Here is a 21864-nt window from a genome sequence, read left to right as displayed (position 1 = left end):
ATATTACGAAGCAAAAGATATAATACCAAGGATAGTTGCTAATATATCGGCGGTGACTTACATGACTCCATCATTATGGACGGAATTAGGTATTGATCGTTAAGCAGACCTCGGGAGTGACGTTTAATTATCCTCCCGGAGATACGCCGTGTTGTATTTGTTGTGTGATCGCGTAAGTGTATTTGTACTGGAATTAAAATAATATTGAATTAAGGGCAGAGAGACGAAATTAAAATAACGCGGCAAGAAATATTTCATTATTCCATCAACGTCGAATGAGATACACGCGGCTCTCGACTCGCGCGGTTAATATTAATAATATTCACTCACGTAAAATGTAAATTTAAATTTATTCTTCATTCGTTGATTTTTCCACGTACGAATTTTTCGTAACGCAAATAATCATTTATTCCCATTTTACCCATCTGCGTTTTATTAATTTTATTTATCCACGCGAATCGAGAACAATTCACGATATCTTCCTGCATCACCGACGACGAAAGGGTTACGACCTATGATGGTGGGCATTAACTACGTTTCCAAGTTTGCATGGAGTGAGTATGTGTGTCTCTCGAGTGTTTGGACGTTCATGTATTTCGCGAGATACACGAACGGTGAAAACAATCAAGCGGAGCGTGAGGGGGAATCCCCTTTCGTGCCTGGTTGTCGACTTTTCGACAAGGGGATGCAGGAGGGATAGGGTATGTCGCGACGAGCGTAATGCCGCGGAACGACAATAATAACTTGCCTCGTTGCGCTGCATACGATACGTATGTATCTACAGCAAGCGGAGAACACGAGAGCCCCGCGGGTATTAGAACAGGATGCGGGCGGTTGTTTGAGAATAATTGAGGAACCGCGCGGTACAGGGAACCAGATAGCGCAGCGTAACGTGAGTAATGCCCAAAGAGGTCTGTCGCGCGTATATACGTGGCGATACATATGTATATAAATGCTCATATACATGTACAAAGGCAGAGAGAAGGGGGAAGGGAGGAGGAGGAGGGGAGAGAGAGAGAGAGAGAGAACGCGGAATGGAGAACGAGGTTCTCGGGTGAGATAACAAAGAAGCTTCTCTTGCCGGAGACGTCGCGTTGATAAATTTCGTCGCATAGTTTCGGCAAGTAGAGCGGAGACGTGAGAGTTCTCTCCCTTGCCGAAGATAATTTGGCGGTCGACGATCCTTAATTGGCGCCCAACGTTATCGATAGCGAGCACGTGACGTTAACTTACGCGCGGGCACTGGATCCTTTTAAGATTAATAAAATAATGAATGTGCGACGGAGCACTCGCGATTTTTAAGTACCAGATCAAAATCTCTCATTGTAAAAGAAATAATTCAAAAGAGAGTTTAAAAGAAGTTTTAAAAACGATTTGAAAGCGATTTAAAAGAGATTTTAGAAGCGTAATCCAATATTCAAATCAATTCCAATTTTTAAATAGTTAAGTATTATAGTTAAAATTACTTCAAAGAAACTAATTTCTGACAGAACGGTCACTCATGAGTTAATTTTATTCTATCACGTAGGTGGCTGCATGGAATAAGTAAACGCGCACGTAGGAGACGTAAAAGAAGTGCGATCTGTCCTGTTTGCTTGTCAACGAGACACAGTAATCACCCTAGAGCGATTTGTTCTTGGATAACGTTCCCTCGTTATTGTAGACAGAGGCTTCGTTCGTCGTTTCGCTCGCAGCGATTTCCTCATCGAAAGAAGGAGCGCCTTTAATGCGCACCCTCGTCCTCGATGGGGAAATGTAAACGCGCGAGTAGCTAAGGGGATGTCTCGTCTGTTGACGAGAGATTGTAATGCATAACGCGCATCGACGCAACTATGGAACATGTACACGGTCTTTTTCTTTTTTCCGGTCTTTGAGTGATAAATATCTCTCCTCTTTTTATTTTTGTGCTTCCTCTGTAATGGAACGGTGGCTCGATGTAATCATGGAGGGACCCATGGTCGCGTAATCTTGATAAAAATTCGCTTTTTCGCTTTAAATCACGTTTCGATCGAATTTCGTTGTTTCGCATTGAGAAAAAAGCTGTCGGACCATTTGACGAGAGAAGTTTGCACGAGAATATCCGCTTTTCACTTTGCCATCGAAGGCGTAATGGTTATTTTACCATCCCGGATTCCTCTTTCGCATTTTGTGTGCGAGATCCGCCCGGTGAAGTGGTCTCGCTTGGCATACGCGTCGATTAATAGCAATCATCGCCATTTTCTCTATTTCTCCCGTTATACAATCACGGCACTTGCCGGCGAACCGCCAATGGGAACATGCATATCCGCCAAGTACGGGAAAAGAGCTTTTAGCGGAATAAACTCGGAGAAAAAGAACTGAGCATGCCGCATCCGCTAAGGAAGTGAAAGCGGCTGTTGCTCGACTACAGAGATTGATTCAAAAAATTACGATAAATCTCTTAATATTTTAGGATTTAAGAAAAAAAATTTCAAACTGTACATTGTATACGTACGTAAAATGACAGGATTAAGATACGTAATCCTTTTAATTTTTACATCTAAATTATTCAAGTAAATATAAATCGAGATGTAATAAAAACCTTTTTACATCTATGAGTATTTTCTAGCAAGGACACAGTGTAACACAGTGGATTATTTTATCCTTGTTTAATACAAACAATAAGGATGTAATAACTGACTGTTATACTATATCCTTACTGGAAATCGTTCTGCGTGGGCAAGAGAAATTAAAAATAAAAAGAGTTCAGTTCGTGAAACTGATGCTTCGAATTTTTCTTTTCGAACGGGAAATTCGAGGAAGATATAGGTTGTGAGGGACAGGGAGAGTTTCCAGCATGGCATCTGGTTTGGCCGGTTGCTGCGTACCATGGACCAGGAGGGACGCCGTCCGGGACGTCTTGGCGGCATCGTTGCTTGCTACGCAAGTATAGTTGCCATTATGCGCGGTCGACGCGCTCTGTATCCTCAACGCGAGATCAAACTCGCCGATCTGGTGCGTGGTAGCCTCCCGCGGCTTCAACGGCCTGCCGTCCTTCAGCCAGGTGATCTTCAGAGGTGAATCGCCCTCGCTGACCGCGCAGGTCACGTGCACCCGCGCGCCCGCTTGGATATTGTCGGGAAAGCTAAACGGATCGATTTTAGGCGGTACTGCAAATTACAGGAAGCACGAGAGTTTATTTCACATCGCGACGACGTGCGATCGTCATCGTCGTCGTCGTCATCATCATCATCATTTCTGTCGGCATCGCGTTACGCCGGTAGGAGTCGAGAGAAGAAGGAATCTCTTGGAGAATCAACAATTGTTTACGTATTATTTCAATATCTTATAGCAGAAGACAATACTATGTTCGATTATAATAGAATATTGAATTATTTTCAAGAATTGATTTTATCATATTTCGAGGCTGCGTGCTTCTTTGGTCTCTGATATAATTTTCTGATATAATTTATGCATTTGTAATTTTACATAAAATACCAGTTAGTAGAAATATTCAATATAACCATATACATATATATCCGATTCGATATCCTCTCGACCCAACAGATTCGGATTTGTGGCACATGAGAAGTTTCAATATTGCGCGATTTAATTTTTTCGGAAAAAATCGCAAGCACATTTCACATATCCTACCTGCGTGCTTTGCTCGACGTGATCGCAGCATAAAAATCATGCATCTGAAATTATCACTAATCTAAGGAAACTTTTAAAATAATATCAACTAAATTATATTATCTATTCTTTCAAATATAAATTGTAAGTTAGAAAATTTGTTAGAAAATATTCTAGTATTGTAATGTTATTTAACGGGGAACAATAGTATCCCTAATCAGAGGCGATTATGAATTTTGTATAGCGCATTCAATTATCACAGTAAAAAAGAAAATGTCTAATCAGTGTGAAAAGATTTCCAGCTTCTCGATTCGTAATAAACTTCCATAAATTCAATTTGACATTTTAATGTCATTTTATCAATAATTTAACTATTTTTATCATTAATTTAACTATTCAACTTGATAGACTTTTATAATAAAACTTTATTATTTACATAATTGAAGAATTCCTAGAGTTGTCATAATTTTGAAACTACATGTAATTGCTCTTATACCTATTATTAATGTATTAGGATGACGATAAATCTTCTACTTCATGGACATTAAGAATGTAAATGCGTATGGAAGTTTTACGCGAAATAATTTATTTCTCGAAATATTCTAGTTTCGAGAGAGAAATCTTATAGCAAAATGGAGAGGTACGAGTTTCTCTCGTGGCAGAAATGAAGCAAGACGGGGGAGATTTCTTTTTAAATCACAGAAAGTTCGCCGCAGTTTCTATCATGCACTAGACAGAAGAGTCCTGAGAGTCGATCTCGCAAAATAAAACATGTACTTGTGGTTCTTCTATCTCTCTACCTATCGTTTGTATTATACCCACGGGAACGCACTATATTACACGCGTGAAGTGCTACAAATTTTCGTTTCTACGGTGATTCTCCGCGGTATCGAGCCCGTATGACACGTATCGAGAGGAAAATTGTCGTTCGGTTCGATATGCGAGATAAAAGTCCACAAAACGATTCCGCGCACAGTTATCAATTTAAAATTCCCTTACGAAAAGAGATACATCGACCACATTTCATGTCGATACGATATTCTTTTATTAGCCGCTTGCTATTATAAACCCTGCGATAACTTCCGATACTATATTTCTGTATTTCTGAATGATATATTGCACGCTTTATTACAATTTCCCAAATCGCTACCGAATACTTTTCGATTCAAAATTCGATCGGCAAGTGGCCAACAGAAAATGCGAAAAGAGAATTTCGCGACTCTTACGTCTAACGACGCGTGGCAAATCCACGAAAGATGTGATGCGTCGACGAGCAATTTCTTCCGATAAGTCGAGTCGACGTCCCGGCACTTCATCCTGAAAGCACTTCATCGCGATTACAGCTACGACATCGCGGAGAATCTCGGTAGAGCGGATCACCGTCATCATTGAACGACGTCTGAGACGCATGCACATACTTTTGCGGGACACTATTGTTCCAATGTAAACGGATAAAATCTTCGCGCGTACAGAAGAAAATGAGAAAAATCAATGCAGGAGCGAGATGACTTTACCTTTGACTTCTATGTGAATGGTCTGCGAATCGGAACGACCTTGTTTGTTCTTCGCGGTGCATGTGTATGCGCCGCGATCGGTACTGCTATCGACTCGATGCAGCACCAGCGTGCCATTCGCAGACACCTCCTGACGTCGGCTGGTTGGTAATATTTGACCATCTATGAGAAAAAAGTACATCGCGTTTCATACTTTAACGATTGATCCTTTTCAGTGGAAAGATACAATGACGCGTATGTAAAATCTGTTCTAGTCTAATTTGAAAAAGCGATGAGCTATATTTAAAACAATTATTAACCCAATAAATAATTTTAAATTAATGTAAACAAATTATATAGATTTTTGTAGATATTACGAGTATTTAACGTAATAAAATTAAGAATTAAAATAGTAGTCCTGTAATGGAATGCAAATGCTTAGACATTTTTTAATTGCTTCCTTTGATTATGTATTAATATTGTACAATGTTTGTAATTCAGCTTACAATTCATATAAAAATTACAGTTTTTAATATTCAGTAATAAATCCTATTCGAATTCAAATGAATCATAGTCACTAGTATTTTTCTTCGCCTATGGTCAAATGTGAATTTTAATTGAAAGTCACGCGGTCATGCGCAGGTGCGATATTTGAATTTAAATTATGCATTTGCTTTCCATTGCGTACCACACAATCAGCGCGATCGTGGCATTGTGGAAATGCGGCTTTCCACAGATGTTGCGCCACATTGGCGACGTCACGACGAAGTCGAGTGTTCAATACGTTTTCATAGACGACAACTAAACTTTGAAATTGTTGTTGAAGTGAAGTTGCCTTGGTGCATTCAAGAAAGAAGATGAATACGAAAATAACAGCTCGCAATAGTTTACAATATTAGACAGATAAATGTTTTAAAAAATCATAACAATATATATATATATATATATATATATATATATATATATATGTATATATAGATAAATAAAAAATATAAAAATTACATGAGATAAAAACTACAAAAAAATAAATAATTAAAATATATACAATATTAAAAGTTCTAATTTATAGAAATTATTAGCTAGAAAAATTTTTTATGGGACATTTACACATAAGAGTAAAGTGCAATAGAATAAAAAATAAAAAATATGCATTATTATATATAGAGTGTTTCAGAAATAGTTGGCCAAATTTTAAAACCATATTCTACTCATTGTAAGGAAAAGAAGTCATATAATGGGTTTGGAAACACTTCCTTTCCAAATTATAAATTTTTTTATTTTATACTTATATCTATATTTTTATTACAGAAATTGCTGGAAATGATTTCCTTCCACATCGATGCTTCGCATGGATTGTCGAAGACGTTCAAAAATTCTCGGAATATTTCATTTTTTCACACGCAGCGACGATTTCGGAGTACTTCCACAGTAGCAACAGGAGTATCATACACGAGGATCTTAAGATGTCCTCATAAATGAAACTCCAAAGGATTCAAATCGGGAGAACGTGCAGACCAAGCAATGGATCCTCTTCTACAATCCATCTATTGATGTTATTCAGGAACTCTTGAGCAATGCAGCTGAAATGTGCTGGAGCTCCATCATGTATGAATCACATTTAATTGTGTATCTGTAGTGGAACGTCTTCTAATATTAGAGAGAGTTGCGTTTCCAAAAATTGTCTGTAATTGTTACTATTAAGTGACAATACTATGTAGGTGGGCCAAAAAATCGGCCCAAAAAGAAAATCTCCAATAATATTAGCACGAAAATGTATGCTGATGCTGAGATTCAATAATACATTTTGCATTTCTAATGCGATCTGTTTCGTACTAAGTTTTAGATTTTCTGTGACTCGTTTAATCACTTGCTCTTCGAGCAAGTGATTGCAGCTGCTCGAATTCTGCTTCGTCCTCGATTAATTGTATTTGGTAAGAAAGATTCTGTTTTCCTAAGTTGACGATGGACCGAACTGAAGATATTTTTAGCAGGGCATCGTTTTTGAAGATTTGTTGATAGAGACGTTGAACTTCTCTGCAGTTTCCATTAGTTCGCCCATACATGTAGTGGATATCTACCAATTTGATGTTACAATAAGCTGCCATGTTGTTGAATACTATTAGGTGCGCAACTAAGTTCTCGCTGTTATTTTGATGCATTTTCATCAAAATAACAGCGAGAACTTAGTTGCGTACCTAATATCTTCACGCTTAAATGCTTAAATAAAGACTGATTTCAATTCCATACAGATCTATCTAATAACTCTTTATTTACTTTAGAAGGTGAATAGAAGTACAAATCATGAAACGTCTATAACGTGATTAGATACTTTATGAAATATTAAAAGCTCTATAGAAATCAACTCACGTCACATAAATATAAAAATTACAATTTGCGATTATATTCTAATAGGAGAAGAATTAAGTCGTGAATTCGAATAGACTATAATGACATTACTGAATAATTTGCTTCGGAAAATTATCACTATTGTCTTTTATTAAAGACAATAGTCAAAACTCGACATTTGATTCCTTTGTCAATAAGCTCACATTCATTACACGGAGTGTTCCAAGCTCGTCGCAACCAATTTATTCGTGTCGAAAATAAATATAAACTTTAACATACGCAAACAATCGTGATGACTTGAAATGACACCAAGCCACGTCCTCGTCTTTCTGATAGCAATAAACAGCATCCCTGTAGATGGGTGGGTATTATTGTTTTTCCTACTTTATGATTGGCTATTTAAATTCTATACGCATATATCGCTAACTTTACACGTCGAAGCGAGACATGCCGTTCGACGGAAATACATACAATTTAAATAAGAAATGTTTATAACTTGAAAAGAAAGCGTTTTGGACTCATGTTTATATGACTTTTTTTCATCCTTACAATGAGTGGAATATGTTCTTAGAATTTGGCCAACTATTTCTGAAATACCCTATATAAACGTAATGTATACTGAGAAAAAATTTATTAAATCTTAATTTTTTTTCAATAGTTCTAACTAAAGATTTTCTTATGATAAATAAATATTTTCTCAATAAAAATGTAGTTAGATCAAATTAATGGTTCTTGTATTAAATAAATATATGCTTACATATAATAAATATTAAGTATTATTTAAATAAATATTAAAATTTAGTATATTTAGTACATTTTTCAGTGTAAAGTATAACACAAACAATCAATTTTAAAAATGAAAGCAGAAATCAAAATATTAAGTCGATAATTCCTTTTGTAACTATCAGACATTTTCGTCGATCCTTAAAAAATATTGTGTGATGATATTTAATGGACTAAATGGCCGTAGGTGGTCTTTCGCGCGGTCGCTATCGCGCGTCGTCGCGATGTCGAGGCCGGGGTGAGGAAAAGTTCGTGGAACGATCGTTTGAAACTTTCTCGAAGTCGAGTTCATCATTACGAGAAGGAACGTTCAAAGTTCGCCGCGGGCGGGACAGCCGCGATCTCGGCCGAAATAAAAGGATTTTCCACGCCTTCTCTCGGTAATACGCGTCAGTCTGCTTTTACCGAAGAACGCGGGAAGTGAGGGAAAAAACTCGTCCGAGGAAAGATCTCCAGAAAGACGAGGGAAATTTCCTCGGAAGGAAGTGTGACTTTTCATCCGTCCAAGACGTATTACGACCACTTATTTATGCGTTCCTTGTAATGCTCCGAGTATTTTAACTTTGCAAGCACATTTAATTCCTACAGCCGCGGAGTTTGGTTGGACAAATAAGAAGTGCAGCTCGTAGAGGTCAGTGGACTTCATTAAAGTGGGAAAAACATGTCGGTTTCGCGATTCGTTCGCACGATAAAGCCGAGAGATTTCAAGATCATTCCTTATATGATGTATTACGAAAATGTCTGTTTTTCTTATATGCGAAATTAAAAAATGTCGCGAATAACACTGAAACACAATGCGCGATACGAAATATTTCAAAAAATAATTCTACATTTTTTAAATGTTAAGATTTTCAACTGGATATGACCGACTTTAATCGAATCATTGCAATATTTTATAGGAAACCTGACATACATGTAATATAAAATACAAAAATATGTTAAATAAAAAAAAAATATCGATATATTACACTATCATAAGGTTTTCCACAATGTCGAGGCAATAAATTTTTAATATCGAAAGAATTGAATAATTCAATTTCGTGATGGATGCAAAAGTGATTTGAAAATATTGTGAGCAATGAAATAGTAAAGCAAAGATTTTCTGACAAAAGTCGTATTATTGATCTCTTCCTACACTATTTTCAATTCGTAATATAGATACAGAGATTCTATAAAAGAATGATTTTGTTGAAGAAAATCTAAAAATTTAGTTAGATACAGATTTAAAAATAATTTTGATTGGTTCTTCAAAATAACAATATAGAACTCAAGGATAATAATAGCAATACTGCAAAAGTCTTGATATTTTAGCGATCAGTTTGAACGTTCTACACATTTATTTTGAGGATACAAACAAAATTATTTTTAAATTTGTATCTAGCTGAATATTTAGATTTACTTCAGCAAAACCGTTCTTTTCGTATAATAATTGATATACGTATTTTCTGCAGAATAATAAGAAGAATCGATTTATGCTAAAAATAAGTATATGGCTCCATTAAAAAAAATACAGTCTTGCAAATACGTCTTGCAAATACATCGATGCATTGTTTAAAATAATATAATCACAAACAGTAGTCAGTAGATCATATAATACTAAAAGATTTTCCTCTGTCGCTTTTTTTTAATATCTTAATTTAAATAACACTTATCAGTACAGTTGCTAGAATTACTCTGTATTTACCAAGAAAAAATAATTAAGTAATTGCTTTTAAAATTCGCCATACCGAGATCATATTTTTCGTTGAAAAAAATCAAAGCTTCAAGAATAACTGCGGTATGTAAAATCGTCATGTTTACACGAGCAACCATCCACACAGTGTTTCGATAAATCGAGCTAGCGTATATTTAAACAAATAAAATAAAATAAAACGTAACATGGGATTTCTTGAGATAGAAACGGGTCGAATGAAAAACCGTGATTGGTACAACGGCGAACCTTTCTCCCAAGTGATGCTGGCGATTGGAAAGCCCGCGACGGGACACTTGATGACGGTCGTCTCGCCGGCCACAGCAGCATAGTTTCCCATCGTTCGCACATGAGGCAGCCCGTAAATATTGAGTCGAGCTGCGTGATGCGCCTTTGCGACGCGATTCACCGCCGAGCACCTGTATTCACCACCGTCTTCCACCCGCACAGCGCTTATGTTCACGTGGGATATCACGTCGCCGTGCACCGTCACGTACTGGCCTATCATGAATCTGCAAGCAAATCGATTTTGCTAGCCTATCTGCCAAGCGCCGACAGCGATTTTCCGTCACCGGCAAGAAAACTACCCGACCTCGTTCGTTCGCGTGGAACTCGATGGCTATTGTCGATGGTTTGCGCTCTAAGACTTTTTTGTCATTCGCTAAATTACACGTCTGGGAAGAATTTTCAGAAATAATTAATTTTTTTGTCTTTTTTTGATCTCTCTTTTGTTATTCGCTAAATTGTATCTGAAAAAAATTTTCTCTATATTGAGAAATAGATGTTCAAAGAAATTTGATATGTCTCGAAATGTCGCTTGTGAAGATAAATTCAACTTTATCATCTTTAGAATAAATGCTCGTCATTATTCTTTAAAACCAAACTTTAAAATTAAATTGATCAATTAATTTTTACTAAGTCATTATACTTAGTACGGTTTGATTCTTAAGACTCTTTTGTCGACTATGAGAAATCTATTTCTTATGCCGGACGATCTTACATTGCGAAGAAGATACTTTCATCGTAAAGATCTCGCTTTCTTGACAAGATTATTCTTATCGCCACTCGCCGCCGGCGATAATCATTCGCCGGCAAACCGCGGAAACGCGGAATTATCATCTCCTCATCGCCAGTTACCCTCGACTTATGTGAACGCCTGTTAAATCTATCGCTCGGAATCCGGCCGGCTTTTAAAAACGTCCAGACTGAACAGCGTGATTGGTAATTTTCCTCTCAATTGGTTCAGAGAATCGAAGCCCGCAGGGGCCTATCGAGGCTCTCCCACGGGATCCGCCTCCGCCGGATGGAAGCCCCGCTTTCACAGTGATTTCCCGACGATCTCGCGTAATACCTCGGGGTTAATAACCGCGAATAATCCTCCCCGCGTGTACATCATCCGTCGATTTTTAGTGCCATAAACTTTTCGTCCTTTCGGTGGGGAAAAGAGTGAAGAGCAGTAGATCGAGATTTGGGATTCCCGGTCCTCCGAAGAGACGTGTGTAAGGAAAACTGATTGTTTTACCTGTCGTTTTGCGGAAGAGGAAATCCATCGAGTGTCCAGGAGAAATGCGGCGTAGGATTGCCCATCGCGATGCACTTGAGCGACACCGAAGGACCCGGCTGCATCGTCTGCTCGATGAACTTGTACAGAAGTTGGGGCGCAGCGTCTAGAAATTCACGATTGTCGAACAATAATTTATTTGTAAAATAAAAATCGTTATATTTAATAAAAAAAAAACATAGATAAAAAATTATGAGATTTTTAAAATTCGATTTCTGAAATTGCGAGAAAAGAGAATATATTTCAAAACCAAACTAATTTCAGTTGAGTTTCTTCAGCAGAAACAGAATTATAAATATGGACCTATTTTGATATAAAGGCTAATTTAATTATCTAATGTTCGGAAAATGATCGAGATTTTAAACATCGTTCAAACATCAAACTTTTTACCTTTGCTTTAATTGAGTTATTTATTTTTGTCTTGTTAAAACACGATATTATTATACAAATTTAACAAATTTTGAATTCTTATTTGATAAATTGATACTCTGCTTGGTAAATTAGTATTTGAATACTTTTATTATTAGTTGATATTTCTGAAAATATTATTAATTAATCTGTTTTCAAAAAGTATGTCATTACATACATTCCATTTTGGAATTACAATTTAATAATCATAATTTAATCACAGTGTTTTATATGTATTATATACACAAAATTTCAAAATAACTATCAAAACGCGACAATAACTGGATGGCTTGAGAATGGAAAGGATATTTATTTTCACTCGCTGGACTGCGTAACAATATTATCATAAGTAAACTACATCGATTGCGCAACCAATTGCAGATATAGGAATTTTGAAGTTGTGGCATGCATCGCAATGTATCTAAATCCACCCTATATATTCGCGCATTACTCGCGCAAACGATGGGAAATATCCAAGGAAAATCTTCGTGCGATTGTCAGGATTTTCTTCAAATTGTCGTCGCGCGAAGTGAGAAAGAAAGAGAATTTTTCAAACCACTACTCGCCCAAACAAACCCGTATCTCTAGACAAATGCAACACCGAGATAAATCTGAAAAATTGTACAGGCACAAACAGGATAAATTGTATAAAAGTAATTTCACAGACTGACGACAATACATTTAATTTCATTTTAAAGCCTTAAGTCGTTCTAATTTAATTAATTGAAGTTGGAGATTGCGATTTTACGACAGTACATATATATATATATATAAATACCGGCAAATCTTTCGGACTGGTCTGTGGTAGTCGCCGCGAGCTGACTATCGCGGAGAATGCGAGTTAGTTTCCGCCGGAATGTTGGAGTACCGCCTGAATCAGGTGCATTCAGCGCTGCGCATACGTGCGTTCGTATAGCCACGTAGCACGCAGCACGCAGGAGAGATAGTGCGGAGGCCAGCCTGCGGCGATCATCGCCGTGGAAATGGCCCTGGGTCGCCGCAAGGCGGTGGTGGAGGGTACGAAGGGGAGTATTATGCACGCAACATTTACATGACAATCCCAACGGTGCGCGCGGGCGGAACTATCGATCTGTGGTTTGACGCCTGAACTCGAGTGCCGCCCGGTGAATTAACCCCAAATTATAGAGCCGACAATAACCCCGAACGCGCGCGGACGAACGGGGTGGCGCGCGCGACCGGGTCGAGTTGATTCGAGGCTAGGCTGTTTGCCCCGCGGCGTAAATCAGAATATCCCCTTCTGTTCGCATCGCGTGCCACGCCCCGCTATTCGCGGGCCCAACGTTCCAGTGCCCGTGAACCTCGCATCACTCGTGTCGTCGACGACATTTTCACCTGCCACAAAATATGGCTTACCTTAGCCAGCAAGTCTTCATTAGAGATCCTCGAGGAAAACCTGTGTGACACATAATGCTTGTTTTCCTGCTGGATTGCTTGCGTTTTAGTGAAATACTTACACCATAAGAATTATTTACACCACGCAACATGAGAATTTCTAGTAATTTGTGTGCTGCAGACTTAAAAGATTGGACATTTTTAGATAACTTCTTGATTGAACCGTCATATTTTTTAGAACTCGCTTGAGGCAGAATGAGATAGATGCATGAGAATGAGATGTATGGATATTTCAACTTAAGGAGTTCTGAAAAATATGGCGAATTAAAAGTATGGTATTCAATCTCTTACTTAAGTATCTCTAGTTTCCATTATCAATAATCTTTTTAAGGGAGCTAATCTCTTCCATTTACCGTCTATCGAATCATTTCAGATAGAATCTGGATTTTCAAATTTCTACATGATCTGCAGACGGTTAAATTCCCCGATATGAACGTAAGATATAAGCTTATGTAACTTTGAAATTTGAAATACGTGTTACAGCTCAATTTCTCCACGTGACAGTTTGACATGTCTTTCTATTCCAAGTACATTTCCGTCTCATTAATTTATAAATAAGACTGAACATATAATAATGTAAGATGACACAAAGTTAAGTAATTAATACGTAACGATGATTATTGCTTTTCTCAATTTTCAGACCTAATTCCATCCAGCAAAGACACGACCTATTTCTGGAAAGCTCTTCATTTTCGCTCGTTTATAACTCGAGAACTATTAAAAGAGCCCTGACATTTTCATTAAAGGCTAATCAACTTCGAACTGGTCAAAGAACCTGTCATTGAAATTAAGCTTGTGTCGAAGTGCTACATCATTCCTGCCTTCCATTTTTCTCGGTGCAACAGCAACATGCTTCTCGTATCTCCGCGCTGTCGATACACGTGAAACGTTTCCATTAATTTTGGCGAGTTATACGTCGATCGTGTGTATCGCTTTCATGCACGGCGGATTGGTATAATCCTTGACAGATTTGCAGTGCAACGCGACAACGGTGATTCCGCATTCGACATCGTTCGCGCGACTTTGTCGCGAGCGATTACTCCGGCCGGGCTATTACACGTCCGGGCTTTGTGTCATTAATGCATGCAAACAGTGCGCACTGTCTGCAATTCATTGAGACCGATGATTCCGCCTCGCCTCGTTATTTACCCCGACTGCATCGATTCGATGGCTCGCCGTCAACAAAATGGAAGTTTGCCAGAGTCGGAAAATAATTTAACGCTCCGCGTGACTGTCCCGATCTCGTGTTTAATATCGCGTTATCGTGAAATTCACGAGCGCGTAAAGAGTGGCGAAAGTATTATTGAAATACTGCCGATCGGATATCGCGAGGCTCCCATGACAGTCAATTGCAAATAACATTTAAAAAAGATTAAGTTTCTTGTAAATCTGGAATTTGTTGCACTCGTGAAATGAATTAATTACAAAACTAGTAATTAATAACAAAGAAAACTTTCAACTAAACATTGGAAGTAATAAAATCACAATTAGAATAATAAGTTAGGAATAGGTTTTCATTTACATCTGAAGTTGTAATAAAATATATGTTATCCGTACTGCAGATCGCAGATAAGTGTAGATTTAGGGATTGTCCAGTAATGCAAGTATTTTGTACGTATGTACAACAAGATACTCTGGTTCTCTAATCTAGCAAGACATAGATAATCGCTATATATGTATATATACATATGTACATTATATATATATATATATATATATATATATATATATATAATATATAGAACACATATAAAATCCAGGATTAATCCCGACTATCGGTGCGCAACTTAACCTGGAACTCTATTACATTCGTTATTAACGTCGCTTAGTACTAACCGCGATTTAAAGCCTCTACCTCTGCACCAGCCACCCGCAATCAAGAAAGAGACGGAAAATCGTTAAGTGGAATTAATTAACCCAGATTGTCGACGCGCCGCAACGCTGCTGGAAAGGCGATGGGGCGCCTTAGAGCAACTACGATTCTTCATTATTATTATTAGTTTCTTTTAAGAGACACTAAAAGCACCCCGAAGTTTCTGACCTTTTACGGGCTGTCCCGCTTCCTCTCGCGATTTTATCGTTAATCGAATGGTACAGCGGTTGGTACCGATTAAAGCATAGAAGGTGATAAAGGACGGAGAAGGTTCGACTCAATTAAATAAGAGAAAATCTATATTTAGTTAAAGAGGATCTTAGTGTTTAAATATTTCTGTGTGAATTTATATACGTCTGCAGATTCCGCAAACTGTATTTAATTGTTTGTCAATTGAATAAGTGATATTACTACTAGTTCTGCACATGATTGCGTTTCAAGACCGAAAAGAATTTCGGTGCGCAGTTTGCAGAATGAAATATATGTATAAATTCACACAGAAATATTTAAGTACTAAGATCTGCTTTGACCGAATATAGGATTTCTCTTATTTAATTAGATTTATTCTGAACGCGGTCCAAATTTGTATAATAAATTTCAATTAAGTATTCTACCAAAGCTGGAAAAATGCCAACGATTTTTCATCTTCGCCTTTTATTTTTAGGATATACTCAAGATTTTTTTAAATAGCAAAAAATGAAATGATAACACGATTTCTATAATTTATGTAAACGCAAACGCGCATTCTACGTTTAATACAAGATCGATCGTTAGAAATTGCAATCGCGAAAAGAAGACGGAAAGAGCTTCCGCTCTCTTAGCGGCGATGCTGATTCGATTACGATTATCATTTGGCTCGTGCTCAACAATGCCTATTTCGCGAATCAAGTTTCTCACGTAGTTTTGTCGGCGCGTTCCATCGTGGTTCCTTTGTTCGATCGAAAATCGTAAAAATACCAAGGATTCCTTCGCTCTCGCCAAACTTGTTTTTCCTATTCTCCTCAGACCGCTCAGTTCTATGCGCGGTTTACGATCGTTATACAAGTAGAACTTCGTCTCTTTGATTCTTTCCTTTTGTTCCTATAAGAGGATTACCGGATTGTCCAATTATCCGTATTTCACGTCGCGATGACGACAGTGATGACGATGACGCATGCTGCGTTGGCAAATCATATTAAACTCGCAAATTGTGCAGAAAGGCATCTATCGCGTGACAACGATGGTTTTCGCGAAACGAACAACTCGCGAGAAAGTCGCGTGTTTCGCAACTCGAATAAGGCCGGAATCAGATTATGCAATTGAAGATTGAGATTTGACCAATGAGGACAAAGGAATTTTAGCTCCTATTGTTTTGATTGATCAAATTTCAATCTCAATCTTCAATGCCATAGTCTAATTCCGGCCTAAATGCTTATATGAATAGATGCGGCATTTTCGAATAAATATATCGCGACTCACGAATTCATATCACATTTGAAATAAATTATTTTCGCTCTTTTTGCGGGGAAAAGGAAAAAGTCGAAAAATTCTGGGTGGCTGCGTTCTGCTGCTGCTGCTGCTGCTGGCGATTTAAAGCACGATCCTGTCGTTTCATTGCGCTGCGTCCCACTTTTCGAATGCTGCCGGCAACTTTTTCACCGGGATATCGTTTAATTGCGATAAAAACGATCAGTGGAATTTTCATATGTTCCATTTTTAAAAAGTGTGAGATATTTTAGGAATTCCGAGTATTGTGTGTGTATATACATATATATATTGATTAAATTATAAATAAAATATTATATATACATATATAATACTTTATTTATAATTTATTGAATACAAGTATAAAAACAGTCTGATTTGGACGGATTGTTCGTTAATGTACTACCTATTGGGCGTTAAAAAAAGTCACCAAGGGAAATTGAAGAAACGTTAATATATAATATCCCTTCAAAATCCTTTGTCTAGACTACGTAAAAGTAAGATATCCACTTAAAATAAAAAATTTACAATTCGTTGAAGAAGTTTTGAGACGTCTTCCTTCAACCTTTCTCACCTCTTTTAACATTTAAGTAGTGATACATAAAAAGTTTCGAATGTAAGTGAATAAAAGATCTTCGAAAATTGTCGGGATTAATTTTTGACATTTTTAAATATGCTACAAGTTCTTGATTCTACACTTCCCTCCAAATATTCGCGATCGGCTTTTTATCAAATGTCTTCATTTATAATCCTTTTAATCCAAACGAGTCAGAGACGGCAGGAACTAATGTGAAGGTCCAAGAGCTCACATTCGTTCTCGCTCGCTTCGTGTACGCAGGCATCTTAAGACGGTTGAGAAAGCGACAGCGGTCGTTTAAGGTAATGGATTATGTCGCGCGAAAACGCCGTTCGTCGTCTTAGCCGTTTTAAAGCCGACAACGACGACGACGACGACGACGGAATATTCGTCCAGTCGCCATTCGTCTCTGCTCGCGCGTCTTCGTTCGCACGCGATACTCCTCTTTTCGCCGACCATCCTCTTTCCATTCTTTCTCTGGCCGACCAACCCTCTGACTAAGACAAATGGTACGTATTTATTTCGCGGCACGTTGGCTAGTGGATTTCTCCTTTCTCCATTATGCATCGTCCTCGTTAAGCATTTCTCCGCTTTTTCTTTCCCTTTCATTCCCCTTTTTGTCCTGGAGTTCGCCCAACCGTGTTTCTTCGTTCACCCCGTCAATCTCTGGCCATGGTTGGGTTCTCCTAGTTCGCGGCCTTATTTTCCTTCGTTGATCTGTACGTGAATGTACCGGCATAATACATCGATTCACGTTTGAGCCTTCGGAACAATTGACTCGCTGTGGCAATTGCACCTATTGAGAACTTTGTTCTAACAACAAAACGGAGTAAGAGACGACATACGTCTCTCGAAAATCTCTGCCTCTAACTACTTCCGTAGGTATCAACTTGGACGGGAGTTTCGGGATTTAATTTGTGAAATTTTCCTAATTAAAAAAAAATAATATTCTTTTTGCACACACGTAATAATTATTAAATAACATAAAAAAGTGAAAGAAACTTTAATTAATAATTTGTTTAGCTGCGACTACTTTAACATAAATTGACTAATTGTTTCTTTCCATGCTCCTCATCATATTTACACGTAATTAAATATAATAGCTCGGTGCGCCATGAATGAACGTCGTGCATAATTAAAAATACGTCGCCATTTAGCAACGTAATAAGACAGACTTCCGAGCATCTATGTATTCAACGGAGCTATATTTTACAGAGCAGACAGTAGAAGCTGCAAAAAGTTGCAAAAAGAGGAAGAAAGGAGAGACAAAACTTTGGCAATAGAGTCTTCCATCGTCGGTTAATGGTGTACCGTTAATAGCCTTAATTTAGCCTTATTATTTCCTGGAACTTTCATAAAACTTTGGCAAAGTTGCGCGGTAGTTCGCTTGCATTCTCACACTAATCCATCTCGACTCTCTCACGTGTAATATTTTAAATATACACCCGCTATAATATCTCCGCGCTAAAAATATCTCGAGAATCTCCCGACTTCCATATTTCGAAGAAAGCAGAGATTAGAAGATTATTGAAAGAAAAATGTAAACAATTGAATCGCACCTACTCTCTAAATCTCGTAGAGTGAAATCTCATTCGAAGAAGTCTTGAAAAAAGAGTGGAAATACGGCCACTCTTGTTCAAGAGTGGCAGATTTTTTTACTCTTTTTAGAGTGAGATTTTCTCATTCTTCATTCTTTTAGAATGAGATTCACTCCAAAGGAGTGAAATCTTAATCCCTTATTTTCAAGACAGGCTAAATTTTCAATCTCTTCGAGTGAGATTTCACTTCCCGAGATTTAGAGAGTATAATCAAAATATCTAGCAAATAATATAATTAGCAAATTATTATAATAACATTATTATAATAATATTTAAAGTTTATAAGTTTTACTTAATAAAAATTGTATCATATGTAAGAGTATCTACCATACTTTGCCTTGCAACTAATGTTAATTTAATTTATTGCGGTATATTAAGCGCAGTCCATATTTTTTATGATGCTACGTGTTTCAATGTAAGTCACAATCTAATGAAGGACTGTACTAATTTTTAATATTACACGACAATTGAAAGAGGACATGAGGACGGAAGGGTGAATCGAATTTACCTCCTAAACGTAATTCGGCTGTGGCTTGCACCATCTCGTAATCGTTTTTGGCGAAGCACTGATACATTCCTTTGTCGTCTCTCACGATGGAAGAGATACGCAAGGTCGAGCCGTCATTACCCGTGACTTTGCTCCTCCCCGACGATCCTTCCCGCACAGGAAGACCGTCTTTCGCCCACGAGATCACCGGATGTGGCTGACCGGTGACGGAGCACTGAAATTCCGCGTCCTTCCCTAGATCCACCGTCACCTAGAGTCCACATAAAAACATATATATGTACAACATACAATGCGACGAAATATAATACATATAATATTTGATTAAAATCTCCGCGACAACAGAAATACTATACTGGGAATGTAATATAATATTTACGATTAGTAATTCGTTATACATATTATATATGTATATATATATATATACATATATATATATAAAACATATTATATATATATACATTGCACATGTATGTATAATATTAAATGTGCTGACGACATTGTAAATTAAATTTAAATTAACATTTAATCACATTTCATTATACAAATTTGCGATTTGCAAAGTTTAACTTTCAAAAATAAAATCACAAATCCTGTACAAGAAACATAGATTCAGTTTGCATATTCTAAATTCTGCGGCAGGATGAAACAAGTTTTAATAATGAATTATTCAATTGTCATACAATTAAAAAATTAACGCGAATACGATCTCAACGTGGATTCGCGCAATTCCGGTTTATCGAAATATAATGTGTACGTGCCGATGAGGAGAACGCGAGGACACGGTCGTCGTATATTGAATTAGAAATTGGACGAACGCGTTCGTACAATTAACCCAAGTGGCCCAATGGAATTTCCAATCTCGCATTCGAAAAGCTAATTTAATCACGCGCCCTTTGACCGTCGCGCTCGTCTCCTTTAAAAGTATATCAACGTAATTGAGATGTAAATTAATGAAAATTCTAACTTTATCGGCTTTTGAGCAGTGAACAAATTTTATGTTTCCAATTTAGAAATAATATAACTGACAAAATTGAAGAATGTATTTTACTCTTCAATATTCCGTCAAGTTTTCAACATAATTAAAAAATCCGCCGTTTACATAAAATAATCCTCTCATATCTCATTCTATTTTATCGTATCGCATATTATTTAAAATATAATTTTATATTTATATAAAAATATTCCAATATTATATTCAAGCTGCAGCTGATCCTGTTGGCAACCGATATTAATCGACTAATATTAATCTCGATAACGATCGCTTGGAATCGATCTCGGAAGCGTTCTACGTTTAATTGAAGTCTTCTCAGAACGGGTAGATGATGAGACCATGTACCGTCGGATAAGGATACGCGCCAGGAATTCGCAGAATAATATAGGGTGATCCATTAAATCGGCCTCCTATTGGAATTTCCATATCCATCTTGAGCCGCTTAACTTGGCGGCGATCGAACGTGGATGGGATCCTTTGATCCGAAGTAGAATCGGTCTTGCGCATTATTAAGGATGCTCGTTTGCTCCGAGGGAACAGAAGAGAGTGAGAGAGAGAGAGAGAGAGAGAGAACAGAGTATAGACAAAAGAGGGAGAAGGAAGGGGGAAGGGATAAACCGAGGAGAGGGCCACGAACAGCGCATTTCGATTATGCGGCGTGCATGTTCGAGAGCGTGCATACGTGCGCACGGTTGAGATGCAATGGGATGCTGCCGCATCGCGATGTTCGCTGCATCACGCTTGCGAAATTCCGCAACCACTCCGATCAAGAATTCGCGAATGAGAAGCACTTCCTAACCGCTGAACGCGCTTTCGATCTCGACGCAAAGCAAAATTGCTTCATATTGTCCACGATAAGTGGACCGAGAGAATCGGCTGGTTTATAATCCTCCACCTAGTAAGAGTGCAGAGTCTTTTAAAATACAGATTCTTATCATCGAATTGATTATCGCGACTATTAAATATTGTTAAAAAGATCGCGCTTGAGCCGATGTACCGAGGTACCTTTTGTTAGGCGACTCTAAGGGAAAACTTTCTTTCGAATTGTCGTTACGACTTTTAAATATCCTTTGACACGGTTATCGCCCTCGGAAAAGCGAGCGAAGGGAACTCAGGAAAAAAGGGATAAAACTGTGGTCGCGATAGCGGATAGTTACTTTAAAGATGCTCGAAGGGAGATTCATAAAACGGCGAGCTAACATCCCCTTCTTACTTCCCCTCTCTCTTCGCGTTAACTTTCTTTGTGGTTTGTCTTTCCCTTTACGGTCTGCGTGTAAATATATATTTACAACACGCGGAGATCCCTTGTTTCAGGGTAACAATAAACGTATACACGCGCGACGCGTACATAAAATTTTCTTTGAAACGCGCGTCGCGTGGTTATTACGTGTTCTTTTTTTTTAGAGGAGAAAACGAGACAAATAAGGGGATTGCTGTTAAATAAGGATGAGAGTATATTAAATTTGTTTCATTCCAAGCTTCTAAAAATAATAAAGAGATGAAGAAAGTAATGTAGTCTATCAAATTATAACATAAAAAATTTAAATAATGGTTTACACACGTACATT

The 21864-nt window shown here is 37.6% G+C and overlaps 1 protein-coding gene across 6 annotated transcripts in view; it reads right to left on the bottom strand.

Moving 5' to 3' along the window:
- Positions 1–21864, bottom strand: part of LOC105145459 (Down syndrome cell adhesion molecule 4) — a 230904-nt gene that overhangs the window by 23929 nt on the left and 185111 nt on the right. For 5 of the 6 annotated variants that reach the window (XM_087405823.1, XM_087405822.1, XM_087405827.1 and 2 more), the window contains 4 exons: positions 19306–19555; positions 11426–11570; positions 10153–10415; positions 5106–5267 (listed from right to left, as the gene is read on the bottom strand). In XM_087405823.1, the coding sequence (XP_087261949.1) occupies positions 5106–5267; positions 10153–10415; positions 11426–11570; positions 19306–19555 (820 nt within the window). Of the gene's footprint in view, positions 1–2846; positions 3129–5105; positions 5268–10152; positions 10416–11425; positions 11571–19305; positions 19556–21864 lie in introns of all 6 variants that reach the window. The other variant, XM_087405826.1, reaches the window with a different exon arrangement.

This window comes from Acromyrmex echinatior, chromosome 4, assembly GCF_024713525.1.
Source record: "Acromyrmex echinatior isolate Ae372 chromosome 4, ASM2471352v2, whole genome shotgun sequence".
Lineage (NCBI taxonomy): Eukaryota > Metazoa > Arthropoda > Insecta > Hymenoptera > Formicidae > Acromyrmex > Acromyrmex echinatior.
Note: the sequence above shows the minus strand (reverse complement) of the source record. Positions and strands in the feature narration are given on the sequence as shown.